The sequence below is a fragment of the Protobothrops mucrosquamatus genome, unplaced genomic scaffold (assembly GCF_001527695.2).
Source record: "Protobothrops mucrosquamatus isolate PMUCROS unplaced genomic scaffold, P.Mucros_1.0 scaffold197, whole genome shotgun sequence".
Taxonomy (NCBI): domain Eukaryota; kingdom Metazoa; phylum Chordata; class Lepidosauria; order Squamata; family Viperidae; genus Protobothrops; species Protobothrops mucrosquamatus.
This window is the reverse complement of record NW_015386553.1, coordinates 767915-789125: the sequence shown is the minus strand read 5'-3', so window position 1 is coordinate 789125 and position 21211 is coordinate 767915. Positions and strand designations below refer to the sequence as shown.

The following is a 21211-nucleotide window of genomic DNA, read 5'->3' as shown; positions in this document are numbered from 1 at the left end:
ATTGAACACTGTCAAAAATTCATGCCCCTTCTTGACTCTGATAAGGTTATATGTATTTCGGAGGTCCAACTGGGTAAATATGCACACAATTTGCAATGATCTCTTACTGTAATCGAATTAAGAGCTTTGTAGTCATGCATGGTACTGGTTGGAACCTCATTGGTTGGGCTTGGAGAACTTAGGTCTTATTTCTTTGGGACAAAGAGGGTAGGCAATTTTGAAGATGTAATAAAACCTTTTTTGCAGATTAGAACCCAAATACTGTTTCAAAATTGATAATTCTTTTTCTGACATGGGATGTTCTTAGCAAAGATTTTAGTCCCTGGGACCAAATCAGTTGCACAATCGCAGTCTTTATGTGGGGAAAGGACTGATGGCTTTTTCCCCATCTACAAAGTCTGTGTACTTAGTTGGTAACTTTGCCTCTTCGTCCTTGGAATTTTCTTTCTTCTGTCTCAAAGGGGAAGTTGCTTGTACATGAAGGAATTGGCAAGGTGGAGTGGGAAGAGACAGAATTCCTCTAATCTATTGCGGGGTTGTCAAACCTCAGCCACACTGATCCTAATATGATTGGGATGTGAAGATAGTGCATGACATAAAGGGGCAATTCTTTGCTATTGTTAGTTGCGGGGCCACTGTAGTCTGTGAGATTGGACCTGCTCTTCAGGATTCCCATCTGTTGTTTCAACTTGCACAGGAGCAGCAAGACTTAACTATAAGGATTTGCAAAGCTTCAGTTGTTGATAATTTCTTCTCACCCATGGGGTAAAAGTAATAAAATCAAAGTAACAAATTTTCAACAACATAGCTTGATTCAAATGGAGTCAAGCCCTATTTAGCCTCTCACATGTTGTCATTTCCCCAGGCCTGAACTCTGCACTCAGGGCAGTGTTCTCACACACCCTGGCTGGATGACCTTTCTTCTCTTTGAGGGTCTTTGGTTGGGCAGGTTCTTACTGTATATCCAGGTTCTCTGAAATAAAAGCAGAGTGCTAGGTCTCCACACCTCTGTCTTTCTTCAGCTGCTGTTCTCTTTGCTACCCTTATTTGCATGGCTTCCTCTTCCCCCAACTCTGTCTCTGTCAGCATGAGTGGAGAGAAGACTGAATAGTGAGTTTTTGATCTCAGTTCTTTCTGAATTTCTTTCAGGCATGCGTTGATGATCACACAAAGCTGATGAAGCTGGTCTAAATTCTGGGGAACTCCTTGTCTTAACAGCTTGGTGGTGATTTTAGTGCTTGATTTTAGTGCTTAGCTCTTGTCTATACCGAGCAGTTAGGGTTACTTCGTTCTATTCCAGATCTGTGGATTTAATTTGAATCCAGCTACATACAGCCTGACCCATCTGTTACTCTGTTTAAACTGATGGATCTGGAGGGTAGCTGTCACTATTATCAGATCTCGTAAATGTCCTCTGAAGTTGTCCATGAAGTTTTGATAATTATCCATAATTGGGTCATTGTTTTTGATGATTGGGAGCTGCTGACACTCTTGAACAGATTCAAGATTAAGGATACCCTTGAGAGTCAGTTGAAGGTTCCGCCACTCAGGTTTTTGCACCTGTTGCACTAGCTGAAGTACTGTTGCTCTCAAATTGTATACTTTATTCTCTGTTCTATTCTGTCTCCATAGCACAGCATCCATTATTCCTTGGTGTGCTGCTACTCCCACTTGGACCTCAGTTGCTATCCCATAATTGTTCTCTGGTGGAAAAGGTGATGTATCTGAGAGGTCAGATGCAAACAACCAGATCCACAGATGAAGAGTTCAATTAGCTGTTTTATTGCTCAAGTCTAATACACAGGAATCTTCTCAGATTGACAATTTGCACCAAGGTGCAAAGAATAGATAGGGCTCAACAGCCTTCAAAACTTTGCCCTCTTGTGCCCACATAGGGATTCCAAACTAATTTCCCAAGTTAATTTATAGTTAAACAAAACTTTGATGGTTATTTTATGAGTGTTTCTTTCCATTGTTGCTGCTATTCCTATTACAAACATTCTATCTTTCCTCAGCCTGTTTTAAGCAGAAAGGTACTATAGCTGTCAGTCCCAAAATTCTCTTTCAGTTCATTTTCACATGCATGTCTGTCTCCTTAGATGCAGTTAAGGACTGACAGTTGTTTTCATACAATGGAAAATGCTTATGTGTAACAAGAGTAAATATGGTTTAAAAATTGAGATAGCGCAGTGGTGGTGAACCTATGGCACGGGTGCCAGGGGCGGCACTCGGAGCCCTCTCTGTGGGCACAAGTGCCGTTGCCCCAGCCTTGCCTCCCCCCGTGACACCCTCCTCACCAGCAGCCCTCCTGGAGAAGGGTCACCCCCGAGCGCGGCCCACACGGAACAGTGCAGTCAAGGATATGGCAGCCAGGCAGTGTAGACAAGTCTATGCCCTCATGCCCCATCGCACAGTTGATGCTGCGGGGCGTGGGCAGAGGGCGTGGCTGCCATGGTGCTGCGGGGCGATCGGTGGGCCCTGGAGGCAGTGAGTGGCCCTGCGGGCAGGTGGGGTGGGGGCGGGGCAGGGGGTGGAGCCAGTTTTTGGGCACTCGGTCTCTAAAAGGTTCGCCATCACTGAGATAGAGCATTAAAAGACATAAGATAACTCCAGTGGATATTGCTAGTAACCAGGATTGAGTTAAATCTTGGAATTGACTTAAATCTTGTAAATATTTGCAGTCTTAGTGTAATGACAGATTTATTAGGCATAATTATAATGATTACCATAAAATATTTTTCCCATGAGCCTAGCAGTCTTTTAGTCATTTATAGAGGTTGTTAATTCAAATGTGAAAATACTGCGTTAAGTAGGCTATTTTTAAAGAAGATTGAATTTGAAATACTTTTTACATTTAGCCTATAGGTTACACACGTTTTTAAATTCATAAAATCCTCATATGATATATAGAATATTTTATATGTAAAAAGGTATATTATTGCAAAGCTCTGAAGACATTTTTGAAATGAGCTTTGGTGTCTCTTTGGTGACTGCACTTGAACAGTTTTTTTAACAGGTTTTGTACAACTAAAATACACTTTTGCAGATTGCAAATATACAAATTGGAAAGGCTCAGGTATTGCTGCCCTTCACAGAGGAAGACCACCTGAAATACCTATTAACTGTGGCAGAAAACCAAGTCTAAGTAAGTGATTTTTTAAATTAATATCCCATGCTCACAGTTTTTTTTTTACTTCTAAAAATGCATGCTGTTTATCTTACTGAAATGTTTAATTAAGTAATGTAATTACAATGATTAGATTTCAAAATATTAGAAAGGTACACTTGATATGAATAATCTTAAGTTAAAAATTACTGGAAAAATTTACAGAAAGCTGCATGTTTTGTACTTTCACATTATCTGTTAACTTCTCTGTTACTCCTTGCTCCGAAACCTGAAACCAGAACCAGCAAAATTTTCTACTTAATTAATTCCCCCACCTTTCATCTTAGAGTTATAACAACCTAGGAGAGAATGTAGCTGCCAAACTCAAGAATTCCCCTTGTCCAATTGAAGAGCTTATAATTGCTTTGACTTGATTTCTCGCTAAGCAGCTTTTTGAGATAAGGCTATTGCTCAATTGTTGTATACATGCTTTGTATGCAGGAGATCTGTTCATACAATTCAAATAAAAATGAGACATAATGTCATTCAGAGTAACCAGTGTCAAGCTAGATAGATGAAGATATAACCCGTTACAAGAGAACTTTGTTTTTTCCATAATAGTTATTGCAGCCTATATAACCATTGATCAGATATCTTAAATATAACATAATCTGAGCATTACCTTTTCCCTTTTTAAAAAACCTTACATAATTTTTTCCTGTTTTAGTGGAATTAAATTATGCAAAACAGTTGACTGGATGTACACGATACAGTTGTTCATTCCCAGAAAATATGTACCAACATATAAAGATGCATAGACGGATTCTTGGTCATCTTTCTGCAGTATATTGTGTAGCATTTGATAGGACTGGACATAGGATATTCACTGTGAGTTTATTTATTTATTTATTTGATAAACGTATATGATTGCCTGATAGATATAGAGTTCTTGATGACTAACAAATACAATAAAATAATTATTAAAAGCAATCAAAAACATACACATGTGCACAGAGCAAAATGAGCTCATCCAATATCTGGATCCTATACTTGATGAAAAAGCTGGGTCTTTAATGCCTTTTGAAAGGCCAGCAAAATCAATATCATCCAACTCTTGGGGGTTCTGATGTTCTCCTGGATCCCATTGGATAGCATTGTTTCATAGAGGGAGCCTTATTGGACCTCATAGGATGAGCAAAGATCATTGGAAACAGGTGGAGATAAGTTTGTTGTTAAAGTTGTATGTTTGGAATTTAATAGAAAATGGAGAAAAGTGAACTCTAGCAATTATATTAGGTAATTGCTGAAATTGAAATTCTGGTCTAGTTGGTATTTGGTATTTAATTTAATACAGACTAAGGTGAAATATACATTTTCTGGTAAAGTGACTTAAAAATATGTTAAAGACTAGAAGATTTCAGTGAAACAGGAAGTATGCCAGATATCAGAATTTGTATTGGTGGATATTGAGACAGGAAGAAAGCATCCATAACCATCTTGACTGAAATCCAGATCTGTCAAATCATTTTAGAGTAGAGTCACTCATTTTTATTAATATCGTGAAATCTTGATTTAAATGTGTTTCTGTTTAACCAAGTTTGGGTACAATGGACCAGATTTGAATTTAGGCTTCAGCTCTGAAATTTCCATTATTTTTTGAAGTCTGTCCAGACAATTGATGCAATTTACATCAGTGAATGTAATTTGTTTAATAATGTAATGGATGCATTTATGTCCATGTGCATATTTCTGTAATTTTGTTAATACAAATTACAAAAATATCAATTTTGTAATTTTATTAATTACATCAATTGTGCAATTTCAGATTTAACAAACATTCAGCTTTATTGGACAGTTCCGCTTTTCTTGAAATGATCCATTAAAGGGAGGTTTTACTGCATATGCAATACCTGGTATAAGAAGCAAATAATACTGTATGATAATTCTTTATGTCCATTCTCAAACCTAAGCTGCTTGAGAGGCATAGGATTCAAAATTTAATTGTTAATTTCACCAAGTCCTATTTAAAAACATATTTTCTATGTTTATTTTATAGCTCATTCTGAAACTGATAATTAATTTGGATTGTATGGCTGTAAAACAGAGGTAGCTGTGAATAGAACATTTTATTGTTGCAAGCTTCTCTTCTGTTAAGAAATGCTTTGCTTTTACATTCTCTAAGAAATTAAGATAAGGCAGAGCTAAGGAAACAATAGCACTGAGAATAATTGTAAAAATGTTAAAAATATATTATTAGAAAATATATTAGTCTGCTAAATTAAATATCACAATGGCAATATATTGATCCATTAGTTACCCTTTGTGTTTATTTATTTATTATATCAGCCTATTAAACTTAAATTGTAATTAGGATAGCCAACTACAGACTGTTAAGTTTACATTTTGAAGTATATCATGAAACATCTATACTGTCATTTAAATAAAGCTAAATTATAAACTGTACAAACTACAGTGATGTATTTACAAACATCCTGAACTTGAAAGACCACATTATGGCTTAACACAATGTGTGGCCAAATCAGTAGATGTTCATTTTATCTGTTACTCAAATGTATTTTCTTATTTCAAGACAGTCTTATGTGTAGAATATTACAAATCATTATATTAAACTGCATTTGGGAATAACTTTATATATATTCCTGTGACACATGTAAATTGAAGTGATGATTAGATGCTAATTAACTTTTGTTTTTATTCAGGGATCAGATGACTGCTTGGTAAAAATTTGGTCCACACATAATGGTCGGTTATTAGCTACCCTAAGAGGCCATTCAGCAGAGATCTCTGATATGGCTGTGAACTTTGAGAACACAATGATTGCAGCTGGTAGTTGTGATAAAATTATCAGAATTTGGTGTCTTAGAACATGTGCCCCAATTGCCGTTTTGCAAGGACACACGGGATCAATTACATCTTTGCAAGTAAATTCTTCATTTAGTTATATATTCTTGTTAACACATATTGAAAAACTATTTTTTAAAATTGCTTTTTATAGTACATTTCGGATCTTTACTTTGTGTGTTTCTAAATTTGTAATTATCAGAAAGTTGCAGTTGTATAATTAATGATGTCTGTGAAGATGATGTGTTTTCCTTGTTGCATGTTTAATTTGACTGAAATCATGGTATTTGCAAATGTTTAAAATTATATTTATAGACCACCAAATCCATTAAAATAAGACAGAAAATTTGGTCTAGTGGTTAAGGTACCAAGTTAGAAACCAGGAGATCGTGAGTTCTGGTGTCATCATGTCCAGTCACTCACTCTCAGCCCAGTTCATCTCACAAGATGGTGGTTGTGGAGAAAATAGAAGGAGAAATAGGTATGTTTGCTGCCTTGCGTTATTTATAAAAAAATAATAAAGGCAGGATATAAAAAAATAAATACCAGTTTGGAACATCCGAATAGAACTATTGGCTGATTTTGTGCTGAACATTACTTTTTTAGAATAAAGATCTGCTTATTGAAAATACTGGTGATGAAGTTTCTATCCTCTTACTGCACCTCTGTTGTGATACCTCAGCTATGCTCTAGAATACGGGTGTCAAGCTTGCCGTGTCACATGACGTGTCGCAACGTATCGCAACTTTTTTTGCATTGCCGGAGCTGGAGTGGTGCAGCCTCTGCATGATGCAACTGGCCCGCAGGCCAGCAGTTTGACACCCTTGCTCTAGAATATTCAATTCTCTTGAATAGATTTTGAGAGTCTTCATAGTATAAGAAGGAAACCATTTCCTAGTCCTCAGATAGGCTGATAGAAACCATCGTATCATTAGAAAGTAAGCATTGATTTCACTGTTAAATAAGAACATTTTACATAGTTTTGGACAAGTGAAGCAGCTACAGTATTACAGAGTGTCATAAGATAGAACTCCAAATTTAAATGTGTAGTATCACATGCAACTAAGACCAGCTCCATTATGACAGTGGCAGAATATGTGAGCCTACTGAGCATATGTGTGATTGTAGATCTTATTTGCTGTAGTGTGTTAATAAATTATATCACTATTTTTTAGTTTTGAATGTTTTTAGAGATGGAGTATATAAATTATATTTAGCTAAGGAATAGAACATGGAAATTTGTACACTGACAGAAATGCTGGAATTTCTAACATTAATTCAAAACATTTTGTCTGTCTATCTATCTATAACATGCTATGACTGGTTATTTTACAGTTCAGCCCATTAGTCAAAGGTTCAATGAGATATATGGCATCCACAGGTGTAGATGGAACAGTGTGCTTTTGGCAGTGGGATATCACATCCATGAAATTTAAGTATGTATCTATGTTGATTTTTGTGATAAATAGCATGTTTGGTTTGTCAGATTTACTTTTACTTTTCAATAAGAAAATGAATACTCTGTAATTTTTATTACAGAATATAAAAAAGAACCTTATTGCTACAAAAGGAAGTAAAGAAAAGCTATTTTTTTGTAATATAGAGATTTCTGAATACTTTGGAAATAGGAATTTATTTTTATGAACTGTTAATATAAAATCTCCATACAATTTATAGTGCTACATACATGCAAGTAATTCTTGTTGTCTTTGAAGTAACAGGCCATTGAAATTCATAGAAAAACCTAGACCTGGAGTTCAGATGCTTTGTTCTTCTTTTAGCGTTGGTAAGTATATGAACTACTAAAGCTGAATGTGTTTGTACTAGTCACTTTTATACTTATCCAATCTCAGAAAATACTATTAAAGGAATCAATTATTTTCTGTGCCCAAATTAGGTACTATTTTTCTTAGTATTGTAATAATTGTTTGAACTCTGTACACTTTGTGTAGATATATGCAAATTGGATAATGAATAGTCCAGGTGTTCTTAGAATAACTGACAGTTTTTCACTAAAGACTTGAAAAAATATTTCCAAATCTGTAGAAATGGATTAGATACAGTTCAAGTTAGCTTAAAAGGACCTATTACAATCAGGATAGATTGGTTAATGAACCCATCAACTTCCTTAGAAATAATCCAATTTATTCTGGTTCCAGTCCATAATTTGCATTTGTTTCCTTTCATTGTTTTAAGCAATTTCTTATTTTTTTTTAGGTGGAATGTTTTTGGTAACTGGAAGTACTGACCATGTTATCAGAATATATTATTTTGGTTCTGAAACTCCTGAAAAAATTGCAGAACTAGAGAGCCATGCTGTAAGTAATGTAATATTAAAGTTTGCCATAAATTCACATTTTTATATAAAAGAAAGATTTATGACTGTTTATAGTCTAAATCAGGAGTCTCCAACCCTTGGTCGGTGGACTGATCCTGGTCTGTAGCATGCCAGAAAATGGGCCGAGCAAACAAGTGAAGCCCCATCCACAGGATGCAGGCAGCACGAAACCATGCTTCCTCAGGTCCATGGAAAAACCATTCTCCATGGAACTGGCCCTGATGCCCAAAATGTTGGTGGTCTCTGGTCTAAATGAGGGAAACATTTTATCTCACAATCCAGGTTGAAGTAATTGGTACAGTGAAGGAAAAAAAATATTTGATCCCCTGTTGATTTTGTATGTTTGCCCATTGACAAAGAAATGATCAGTCTATAATTTTAATGGTAGGTTTATTTTAACAGTGAGAGACAGAATAACAACAACAAAATCCAGAAAAACGCCTTTCAAAAAAGTTATAAATTTATTTGCATTTAAATGAAATAAATGTTTGATCCCCTATCAATCAGCAAGATTTCTAGCTCCCAGGTGTCTTTTATACAGGTAACAAGCTGAGATTAGGGGCACTCTCTTAAAGGGAGTGCTCTTAATCTCAGCTTGTTACCTGTATAAAAGATACCTGTCCACAAAAGCAATCAATCAATCAAATTCCAAACTCTCCACCATGGCCAAGACCAAAGAGCTATCCAAGGATGTCAGGGACAAGATTGTAGACCTACACAAGGCTGGAATGGGCTACAAGACTATCACCAAGCAGCTTGGTGAGAAGGTGACAACAATTGGTGCGATTATTCACAAATGGAAGAAACACAAAATAACTGCCAATCTCCCTTGGTCTGGGGCTCCATGCAAGATCTCACCTCGTGGCGTTTCAGTGATCATGAGAACAGTGAGGAATCAGCCCAGAACTACACGGGAGGTTCTTGTCAATGATCTCAAGGCAGCTGGGACCATAGTCACCAAGAAACCAATTGGTAACACCTACACCGTGAAGGACTGAAATCCTGCAGCGCCCGCAAGGTCCCCCTGCTCAAGAAAGCACATGTACAGGCCCGTCTGAAGTTTGCCAATGAACATCTGAATGATTCAGAGGAGAACTGGGTGAAAGTTGTGGTCAGATGAGACCAAAATTGAGCTCTTTGGCATCAACTCAACTCGCCGTGTTTGGAGGAGGAGGAATGCTGCCTATGACCGCAAGAACACTATCCCCACCGTCTAACATGCAGGTGGAAATATTATGCTTTGGGGGTGTTTTTCTGCTAAGGGGACAGGACAACTTCACTGCATCAAAGGGACGATGGATGGGGCCGTATATCGTCAAATCTTCGGTGAGAACTTCCTTCCCTCAGCTGGGGCATTGAAAATGGGTTGTGGATGGGTATTCCAGCATGACAATGACCCAAAACACATGGCCAAGGCAACAAAGGGTGGCTCAAGAAGAAGCACATTAAGGTCCTGGAATTGCCTAGTCAGTCTCCCGACCTTAATCCCATAGAAAATTTGTGGAGGGAGTTTGAGCTGCCTAATATCAGCCTCGAAACCTAAATGACAGGATCTGCAAAGAGGAGTGGGACAAAATGCCTCCTGAGATGTGTGCAAACCTGGTGGCCAACTACAAGAAACGTCTGACTTCTGTGATTGCCATCAAGGGTTTTGCCACCAAGTACTGAGTATGTTTTGTGAAGGGGTTTAATACTTATTTCACTCATTCAAATGCAAATCAGTTTATAACTTGCTATTCTCTCTCACTGTTAAAATAAACCTACCATTAAAATGATAGACTGATCATTTCTTTGTCAGTGGGCAAATGTACAAAATCAGCAGGGGATCAAATAATTTTTTCCCTCACTATAATTGGATGTAGAACAAGTAGGATTTCTTTATTTCTTATAAAGAAGTTTAATCATGCAGCCATGATCATAACGTACTCAACTTGAAAATAGCCTATGGTTAATAGGACTTGCTTTCATATAGACAACAGAATGGGAGATAGAGGAGATCTGAAATGTTAAAGAGTTAAGTTCATTTACGTTCCTTGTAAGTTTGTAGTTTAATTACTGTTAAGGGCAACTGAACTGCAAAATGCTGTATTTGTACTGTTCGAAAGTAGAAAAATTAGCTTTTTTAGAAAAATTAAATTTGTGATAAGATGCATTAATGCAGCAAATACTAAATAATAACTAGAGTCCATTGAAGTTGGGTGATCAATAAGTTTCAATAATAGTAGTAATCCTGATATTTTATGCATCTTCACAGTTTTTCTCCTATTTGATTTTGCTTCTGGTGCCTTTTTCCCCTTTGCATTGCCCTAGAAGGATGTCTTCTAAAAATATTTCTTAAAGCAAGATAGGGAACCTTTGACCCATTGGAAAGGGATGGAATCAGGCATCTAAAAGCTGAATAATTATTCAGAAGGACATTTTGTGAAGAAATTAGTGCAGCTTCACTCATAATTATTTATTAAACTTGTACGCTGTCCAACTCTCAAGGCCTCTGGGTGATCATTGAAATTCTGAATGCTCTTGCAGTTTCAAAAGCCTTCTCATAAACAAGATATTTATATTGGGATTGCTGCTGAAGCAAAACTTAAATGTTTTTGTGTTCTTAGAGAGGCCCTTGAAACAGATAATAGAGTGGGATTTTGATTTAGCCCTTTGCCTCTGGATAGGTGGAAAGCAGTTGATTCAAAGTCTGGTGTTTGGACCATGATCTTTCTTTGATTTCATTAAATAAAAATTGGGGCTATTTCCAAATTTGAACACATATCACTTGAATTTTATTTTAATGTGTGTTTCTTGTTTCAGGACAAAGTTGACAGTATTCAGTTTTCAAACAGAGATGACAGGTATGTTTATAAAGATTGTTTTGTTAAATGTTAAAGTAAGCCAGCATTGTTTTAACATTCATAGAAGATAAATATTCTCTTTGGATTTTTTTGGAACAGAAAGTAGCATGTAGATGAAATCCAGTGATTACAGATATTCATTTGTCCAGAAAAAAAGCTTGATGTACATATGACTCACAATTGAATTATTAGAATTTATTAAATATCATGCTGGAATAGTAGTTTGGGAGGAGCAACTTTATTGAAGTCAGAAGGTTATTCATTTGTAGTAGTAAAATCTATCAAAGAAACCTATCCGTTACTATTTAAAGTATATTATTTGGAGCAGTAATCTATATTTCATAGTAACAAAGCCATACAAATGTGGTATGATTAGGGAGGAGAATACATGAAAAATGGGAATAATAAGCCTAATACATACATTACAATTTATACTTGTGAGTTGAAAAAAAAATGTGTGGACTGTTTGTATGTGCCTCTACAATGGCAGCTGTTGGACACCCTAGTTTTAGAAGATGTTGTGCTTATTATTTAAGAAAGTATAGGAATGAGATGCCCATATGCTTGGATCTCACATAGCAAGATTATTGTACTTTAATGGCAGAGGAATTTATTTGTCCCTGTCTTACTTCAGAGTTGCAGTTGCCATTCTGTGGACAGAATAGAAATAAATATATTGAGAGAGAAACGATGGCTCGGGAGAATATCTACTCTCTTTTGATATAGGAATATGTGGACTGGGGTTGAGAGCATTTCTTATAAGAGACAAAATATTGGTGGGCCCCTACTGTACAATTTGGTGAGCGGTATATATTTATGTCACAAAGATTTCTATGCTCATAAGAAACATTTAAATAACATTGGAGGCCAAATTTGTGGGATGTATTACTCTAGTTACATTTTATATATGCAATATGCATGGATTCATCATTTCAGAAGGATGCTATTTATAATATGAACAATTGATTTCTATTTTGTATATCACATAGTCTTTTTTAAATTTATGTTAAGGTTCATAAGTGGCAGCAGAGATGGAACAGCCCGAATCTGGCAATTTCAGCAAGCAGAGTGGAAGAGCATTTTATTGGATATGGCTGACAAATTACCAACGTAGGTACACCTTATTGTGAATACTCAAGCTGGAGGTTGATATTATCAGTATTAAATGAATTTGAAAAAGATTGTATTATTGTAATTTGGAGGAACCTTCTAAATACTTAGGAGAAATGTTTTTCCCCCAAAAAGGATATAGTTTGGTGGAAAGCCATTTTAGTTTAAAATAGTTTATATAGCTTGATATTTGTAGAAAAGTTTGGTGTGCCCTTTTTTGCAAAGATTTTCCAATATAGAGTGACTTCTATATTAATATTTTAAACTTTATTCATCATATTTATAGCCCATCACAATTGTACACTGACTCTTGATAGCTCACAAACATAAAAGAAAAATAAAACAGTTTTTATAGAATAAAATGCCAAAACGCCCTCCAGAAAAGCTCCAATTTAAGAAACTTCCAGAAGACGACCACAGTTGGGACCAAGTACAATTCTAGTGGGAGGCCATTCTAGAGGTCTGGGCCAACAATAGAGAAACAATACTTCTGAGCCTTGGCCCTCAATAGGAGACAATCAGCTGTTTCTCCCTGTATGAATTAAACTGCATATTTGAAATGCAGAATACTGTACTTAAATGTTTACTTGGATTAGTTTTTGTTTTCATTTTGCTCTATGCTTAACCTTTATTAGATAAGCGGATTAGTTGCTTTGTTCTGTTTCATAGTATTAAAATAAATCAATTCATTCAAAGTAGTGATCTGTGTCCAGAGGAGGATAAATTTATGAAACCCAAAGTGACTATGATAGCTTGGAGTCGAAACGATAATGTGGTAGTTACTGCTGTGAACAATCATCTGCTCAAAGTATGGAATTCTTATTCTGGACAGCTTCTACATGATCTCAAAGTAAGTAAAAAGTATTTCCTATAATTTTTCTTCAGATTAAATATTACTAGATACATTTTCTTAAAATATATATTCATAAGACACTGAGTGTTAATGGTTTGTTAATTCAATTTTGTTTATAATAAGGGATCTTTTATATTTTTCAACATTTTTTAAAAAAAGCCGAAAGAAACATGAATGCAGTTGAGTGGCTAGTAACCGGTAAAATGAGACTAGAAATGATAGCACCAAATAGAAGTTAGATAATAACCTTTCTTTAAAGAAAAACTCAGCCAAAAATTAGACATGGCTCTAATAAGCAAAGTAACACAATGCTTACTTGAAGGTAGGAAAAGCCAACATTTGGACAACTTTGGAACTTTTATTTACACTATAATACGTAATAGAGCAAAATTTCAGTGATCGTTAATACCTATGCCTCAAAAAGATGGGGTTTTCAGAATCTTTTTGGATATTAAATTTGGATAAATGGATAAATAAATTGTCTATGGAGATTCTCAGTCATCCAGGTCATGGTTGTCCCAAAAGGCAAAAGAAGAAGTCAGAACTAAAGAAGCTTTTTGAATGAAAAGTGAAAAACAAAAAAAAAGTCCAGTTGCCTTTTGAAAAAGCACCTTTCGGACAACCATGACCTTGATGACTAAAAATCTCCATAGATATTTATTTGAAATTTAACCATTGCTGTGTTTCCCTGAAAGTAAGACCTATCCCGAAAACAAGCCCTAGCTTGACTTTTGGGGGTGGGCCTAATATAAGCCCTACCCCCAAAATAAGCCCTAGTTTTGGGGTGAGGCACACACCTAAAATCAAACTGGGGTGGGGGGGTGGAGCTGCTTAATGCCCACTTCTTCTGCGGCATCCCCTGGCCTGAATTTTGTCGGCAGGCCTTTCCGGAAAGCCTCTGCAGCTGAGAACCAAGCTACGGATTGAATCCATAGCTTGGTTCTCGGCTGCAGAGGCCTTCCAGAAAAGCCTCTGACAGCGAAATGCAGGCCGGAGCGCCATTCTCAGCTGCAGAGGCATTTCCTTCGGCTGCAAAAGAAGTAAACCGTCTGGGCAGGGCTGTCAGTGCCGCTGTGCAAGGTGAGTGGAAAAGACACCTCCCGAAAATAAGATCTGATGTCTCTTTTGAAGGCAAAAAAAAAAAAGATCCAGGTCTTATTTTCAGGGAAACACAGTAATAATGAAAATCCACTTTTCTCCATGACTAATACATTAATTTCTATTCAAAAGGGACATGCGGATGAAGTGTTTGTTTTGGAGCCTCATCCATTTGATTCCAGGATTATGTTGTCCGCAGGCCATGATGGCAATATCTTCATCTGGGATATAGAAAAAGGCATTCAAATGAAACATTATTTTAATATGGTAAATATTATTTCTAAAAGTATTGTTTTAGCAAGGCATGCATTTTTTTAATTTTTACCTTCAGCTTTATTGCCACTTAAATAATTATTTATTAGAAGCACCAGGCAGCTAATTGAATCTAGGAAGGAGGATTTTTGAAAAGTCTAAAGCAGGGGTTTGAAACTCGCAATGTCACGTGATGTGTCGTGATGTATCGCGACTTTTTTGCCATTGCCAGCAATGGGGTGGGCACGGTTTCGCTATGATGCATCCGGCCTACGGGCCGGCAGTTTGACGCCCCTGGTGTATAGTGTTCACAATTTCAATATAAAATGTAAAATTTTCTGTTAAAAAAAGTTAAATCTTATAATTCACTTTGGCCATTCAATTTCCCAATTATATTTCTAAGTGCATATCAAACTTAAAGTATTAATACTTTAATCAATAATGATTAAGTCAATTCTATAGACTTGCAATGATTATTTAAGAAGTCAAGTTTTGTTATTCTAGACCGTGAAGCTATTACCTAATAAAAGTTATTCTCTGTTGGAGATACTTTGTAAAGAGTATATATGTCCATATAAATTAAGATTAGAGGTCACATCTCCTCTTCCTTTTCCTCTTTGTCAGAGGGTTGCTGTAAGAGAGAAAATACTGTTCTTGCTATTGGTATGATTACATTTAAAAGGTTTTTGAAATTAGGCTGCAGTGAAGGCCACAGTTACCTTAGCTCTGCTTTAATGGAACACATGTTGAAGAAGGATATTGGCTCTGTTGTGAAATGCACAATTGGCATGTAAAAAAATGGTATTTTGTATTTTTTTTATTTGCTCAGTTAATGACTCTGGGCGGCCATAGTTCAGTATCTTTTTACATTAGTTAATTTTCAATTTAATCACTCAAAGTTTGAGCAGGAAGCAGGTTTCTCTTTGTACAGCTTAAAATAGTGGTCCAGAAACCTAGCTTCGTAGCATTCATTCTTTATTCATTTTTTAAAATTATTTTTAAAATCATTTTTTAATTATTCATTCCTAGCATTCATAATTGAACCATGGATAATATGCAATTATATTGTCTGGTTATAGTGGATTGCGGCATAGTTAACAAAGCTGAAATAGCCTAATTAGACAATTGTAATTAGCCAATATGGTATCATCTGACATGTCATCCACTATTATTAAGTACCTAACTAGACTGATTCCTTTTTACTAATCTTAGCTGCTTGATGCACAGTTTTGTGCTAATGGGACAGAGGGCATCAGTTACAGATGGTTAAGACCTCATCTGAAAAGCTATAAGCAGATCTGGAAAGTTTTTGTTTTGATTTTGATTTTGATTTAGATTGAAGGTCAAGGACATGGTGCTGTGTTTGACTGCAAGTTTTCATCAGATGGCCAGCATTTTACCTGTACAGATTCTCATGGACATCTCTTGATATTTGGGTTTGGTTGTAACAAATCATATGAAAAGGTATTCTTTCAGCTTTAGTTGTTTTTAGCTGTTAAAAATATATAAATCAACAAAAGCTTTAATTGGTAAATTGGTGAAGTTAGACCTCAGTCCATAGAGTGATTGAGAACTGAACATCATATTGTCTTTCTTTTTTTAAAAAAAATATGTAGGTACATCACTGCAAGTAGTTACCGTCTCTAATCTCAAAAGATGGGCTTTTTTTCTAAATTATTGACATTGTTGCTAAACTCTTAATCTTTTGTGTTAATATTTAAACGTAAAAATTTAATTTATGAAAAGTAACTATTTCACCAATTTCCCTTTGTGTAAAACACAACAATTCAGTTATACTTTGGGTAAACACTGATTAAACATTTCTTAATCTTAGATGCCCAATCTGTTGTTTTGCAAAACAAAATATTTGCCTTGAAAGTCTCAACTATTGCACTGAAGAGTGAGGAAAAAATTAGAATGGAATTATAATAAAATATTGCCTTTCTTGGGAATCAATTTAAGAGAAAATAGAGAAGCATCCTCTGCAAAAGGAATAATTAAAAATAGTTCGAATGAGTGATTGTGTTAGATCAAAATAAGTCATATAACAACAATTTGCTTCTTAGGAAACCAATGATTGAAATTCATTAAATATTTCACATAAGATAATTTATAGCTTTCCTGAAGTTTACCTTTTTTGTGATCACTGTAACATATCTAGTTTAGATATAGTTAATAAAGTTAATTATATATAAGCTTCATTGTTTTCTAGATTCCTGATCAGATGTTCTTCCACACTGACTATCGACCATTGATTCGAGATTCTAACAATTATGTCCTAGATGAACAGACACAGCAGGCACCCCACCTCATGCCTCCTCCATTCTTGGTAGACGTGGATGGAAATCCCCATCCGACAAAATACCAGCGATTGGTACCAGGAAGAGAGAATTGTGCAGATGAACATTTGATTCCTCAACTGGGATATATAGCAACAAGTATGAAATGAATAATTAAATCTATGGCAAATCCTATCTTTGGGATTGGTAAAACCTGATAAAATGTTATATAAATATATTGTTTTCAAATTGTACTCGTATTACATTCACGATGTAGTTGTACTAGTATATTCAAGCTATAAAATATTAGTGCTTTCATTGGATTAGGGCCAGTTAACAGGATTAATCTTTACTCATGCTAGAGATCTAAAAGAAGAGACTACTGGTGTAAGCCATGGTCTTCAAATGCACAGGGATTAAAGTGCTCGCAATTTTGCACTTGTGTTTGGATAGTTCAAATAGGAAGACTTTCATTTGCCTTATCTAGATTTGCAAATCTGTCTTTGTTTTCCCTATCACCATAATAGGTTTGCTAAAGGAAAGCTACCTTTATATCCCTCATTTTTTTTACAAGCTGGAATCTATGCTTAATTTCTAAAATTTTTACAAAAGTTATCTTCAGACTTCTGTGGAACAATATCATTCCATTTACTTAGGAAGTTGTTTTTCCTGTGATGCTTATGTCAGTATGAAAGATACCAACATGCTTTTACTGAGGCAGTCTTGGAATTTTCAATAAAGATGCTATTGATTATACTTTATGATACATATTTTATATTCTCAAAATGAAGATCGATTTCCCCAGAATTTAGAGCTCCTTTGTACAATAAGCGATATGAAAAATCTTTTCTTTTTAAGTTTCAGTTGTTAAACTGAAATGTGGAATGTTACATTTTAAATGGCCAGACTGCTATTTGAAGATTCTAGTGGTGCCCCAACTTTGAAGCTGAATATGTAAAACAGCCAACAAAATTATGAGATGGAAATTCCACAAAATTTTAACTTGAAACATTTTGCACACTCTATATCCATCATTTTGTCTCCTTTGCTGGAATTATAGTTGAGGCTTTAAAAAAATTGCTTGAGGAAGGAAGTACATCTCAAAAGAACGTTCAGTTCTCACTTTCTGTGTTCCATTAAATTTCATTTAAATTTGCTTTCACATTAAAAACTATTTCTCTCATAGGTGTGTCTTTTAACAATGTTTTTTTAGCTACTTGGGTAATCTCTGTTTTTGTAGTAAGATTTGCCTGGTTACATCTTGACAAAAATGAAGTCTGTTACTCTTAAAGGGATATTCATTTAGACAAGGGGGCAACTTAATCATTTTTCATTTTAGCAAAATGGCTGTGTTTATGTCTTGCCATATTCCCCATAGTCACCACTTTGTGAGAACATTAATTGAAAAGAATGAAGATTCTAGATGTATCCATAGGCAACAAAAAGGTTTTGATTCCTGGCCTACCTTCCTATGCACTTTCTCAATGGTTACTTTTTGCCCAGCCTTGAAAAGGATATTTTTCTACGTTTGCCCAATATATATATATTTTTATGGAAAGAAGAATGGAGAAGCCTTTATACACGGAAGATTTCCAATTTTCTGAGGGGTGGAGGAAAGTAACATTGAATGATTATCTCCTAACAGTAGGCAAGAATAACTTTCAGAATAAATATTTATATGAAGGGAGAGTTCTGGATACTTCTAAAGCAAGGGTCCCCAATCCCCAGTCTGTGGACCAGTACCAGGCTGCGGCATGCCAGCGACCAGTCCACACAAACAAGCAAAGCCCCATCTGTGGGATGCAGGCAGCACACAAAACCACGCCCCTTCCGGTCCGCGGAAAAACCGCTCCACGGAACCGGTCCCTGGTGCCCAAAAGATTGGGGACCTCTGTTCTAAAGTACAGTTGTCAAGCTCCGTTATAATTAGCTGTACTTGTTGACACTATGGAGAATTGTATACCTCCAGATATTATATATCTGATACATGCCATCAGATATTACCATCCAAATGTAATAATTTGTGCAGGATGTTTTAATTTGAAATTTCGTATTGAGTAGGAGATTGGGCTTCTTTGTTCTTTGAAGAAGAATGCATCTTTCCGTTTTTTTTTTTTAAATTTTGGCATATCATTTCAATGCCCCAATTATGAAGAAAGTTCTTGGATAAGAAGCGAAATGTTTTCAAAGAAAAAAACCAGAAAGTCCAGTTGCCTTTTGAAAAAGTACCTTTGGGAGAATCATGACCAGGATGATTGAAAATTCATTTGAATATTATTATAATTTTGTGTAGTTCTAATATATAAAGGAAGTGGGGTATAAGTGAACAAATAGTATCAACATTTGATGCTTGCTCAGAAAATCCAAAAGGGATGAATTCTTTTCCCAAGAGTATAAATGAGCCCTTTTAATTGCATGGGTCTGTAATATCACTGGCAGGTTTTATTGAGAATGGGACCAACATTTAAATCTTTCATGCTGAAATAAATATTTCCTTTTAACTTTTGAAAGGTGATGGAGAGGTTATAGAACAAGTAATAGGACAACAGACTGCTGAGCAGGATGAGCAGAGTTTGGAGCCCAGCATACTTGATGGCATGATTAGACATTTACAACAATTGCAGGATCAAAGAATTGGCGTAGACCAGGATATTGTTTCAGCTAATCCACACTATGGACCAGAAACACCTAGAAGAGGTTGGTACTTTGTTGAAGTTTAGAATAAAGTATTAATTTTTGCTATTTCCCAGGTTCTTGAGTATTTGCTAGTATTTTTAATATTTATTTCTATTGTTAACCGCCAGTGTTTTGTATGCTGTGGTGATGCAATGGTTAGAATGCAGTATTGTATGCTAACTCTGCCCACAGCTAGGAGTTCGATCCTGACTGGCTGAAAGTTGACTCAATCTTCTGAGGTCGGTAAAATGACCCAGATTGTTGGGGGCAATATGCTGACATTTGTAAACTACTCAGTGCTGTAAAGCATTATGGAGCGGTATATAAATCTAAGTGCTATAATGCTAATGCAAGGCTGCAGTAATCTTGAGAGATTCATGGTGGTTAACAACAGAAGTAGGGGCACAGTTTGCATTTTGATGAATCTAAGACTTTTAGAATGTTGTAGATTCTTAAAAGCACATAATTTACATAGTATGCTAAAGAAACTTTTTATATTTATGAGGAAAAACTGTTCCAGTCTTCAAGCATAGCTCAGATTTAGGGAGAAATATTAATGCTGATATATTTAGAGGAAGTATATTATATTTGAGTGGGGACATTTCACAACTGTCTCAAACAGTTTGTTTTTTGGGGAACAGATTTGTTGGATTCACTATACAATGTATTTCTCTTTGCCTTCTGATCTTTGGGTTTATTTTTTATTTGAAACACTTCATGATAAATTTTATCCTAAAACGTTAAAATTCATTTTCTTTTAAATTTTCTTTATAGACTATTATCTTAAAATCCAAATAACTGGACTACATACTAATTCATGCAATATTTTGTTATATAATTTTAACATTTATGTTGTAACTATTATAGCAGTCTTTTATATGGTATTCTGTGGTGTGCTTTTTACTCCCTGTACTTTGTATTTTTTCAGTGGTTCTCTAGATGTTCTATGTGCATGGTTTTTATGAATTATTTGATGTATTTGTTATTTTCATCCTAATTCATTATTTAAATGTATTTTATCATCCGACTGTATTCTTGTTATATCCGAACTCTCTGCAACTAAAATATATGTATTTCAAACATTGCTTTTATACTTCTTGGAAATTTTCTTTTTTTCTTAAATCTTTTTTCTGGAATTGTTTAAGCTCTGGTTATATTCCAAAGGCTCAGCTCAATACTAAACTAATAATATGGGGAAAATTCATAGTGCAAGTTAAAAAAAATCATCCATATGAAAAAAGTGCCTTTTGGACTTGAGTACACAGTACTTAATTATCTCCAAATGTTCAGATACTGTTCAGATAGCTGTCTGGCAATCCTAACTAATACCACATAAAATGTAATCCATTTTACCTTGTTTAGATGAGGCACTGCAAAGTCTGGAGGGTTATGTTAGGTTATCCAGAACAATTGCTAATATATGAATTCTGAATTGATCAGTTCCCCATAATTCTTCTCTAGAGCAAGAAAGAGTCAGTATTGTCAGTGCTCCATACAGTGACTCCCCATAAGGAGACCATAAGACAATGGTCTCTGGTGGGTTTTAGAGCTCTGGGATCTGAGAGAAAGCATATCTGCCCAGGTTGAGGTTCAAAGCCTTCAAAGGGATACTGTTTTCGCATATTTCCTTTCTTAATCACTTTTGGAAATTGCTTGTTAATAGCTTTTTGGATATCAAGAACCTTTAGAAAGGCACGTTTCATTATACTAGATGAATTTGCACTGATTCTATCCTTGACAAAAGTTTTATGCAAGTTTAAGGACTTAAAAATTTCTTATTTTTCAATAAAAGCA

The 21211-nt window shown here is 35.4% G+C and overlaps 1 protein-coding gene across 1 annotated transcript in view; it reads left to right on the top strand.

The window, feature by feature from the left end:
• Nucleotides 1–21211, top strand: part of BRWD1 (bromodomain and WD repeat domain containing 1) — a 70873-nt gene that overhangs the window by 6406 nt on the left and 43256 nt on the right. Inside the window, exons 6-18 of the mRNA XM_015813807.1 lie at nucleotides 3047–3145; nucleotides 3834–3994; nucleotides 5827–6048; nucleotides 7304–7404; nucleotides 7684–7754; nucleotides 8186–8286; nucleotides 11109–11149; nucleotides 12161–12259; nucleotides 12956–13109; nucleotides 14343–14477; nucleotides 15798–15926; nucleotides 16675–16900; nucleotides 19253–19438. Coding sequence (XP_015669293.1) covers nucleotides 3047–3145; nucleotides 3834–3994; nucleotides 5827–6048; nucleotides 7304–7404; nucleotides 7684–7754; nucleotides 8186–8286; nucleotides 11109–11149; nucleotides 12161–12259; nucleotides 12956–13109; nucleotides 14343–14477; nucleotides 15798–15926; nucleotides 16675–16900; nucleotides 19253–19438 — 1725 coding nt within the window. The remainder of the gene's footprint in view (nucleotides 1–3046; nucleotides 3146–3833; nucleotides 3995–5826; nucleotides 6049–7303; nucleotides 7405–7683; nucleotides 7755–8185; nucleotides 8287–11108; nucleotides 11150–12160; nucleotides 12260–12955; nucleotides 13110–14342; nucleotides 14478–15797; nucleotides 15927–16674; nucleotides 16901–19252; nucleotides 19439–21211) is intronic.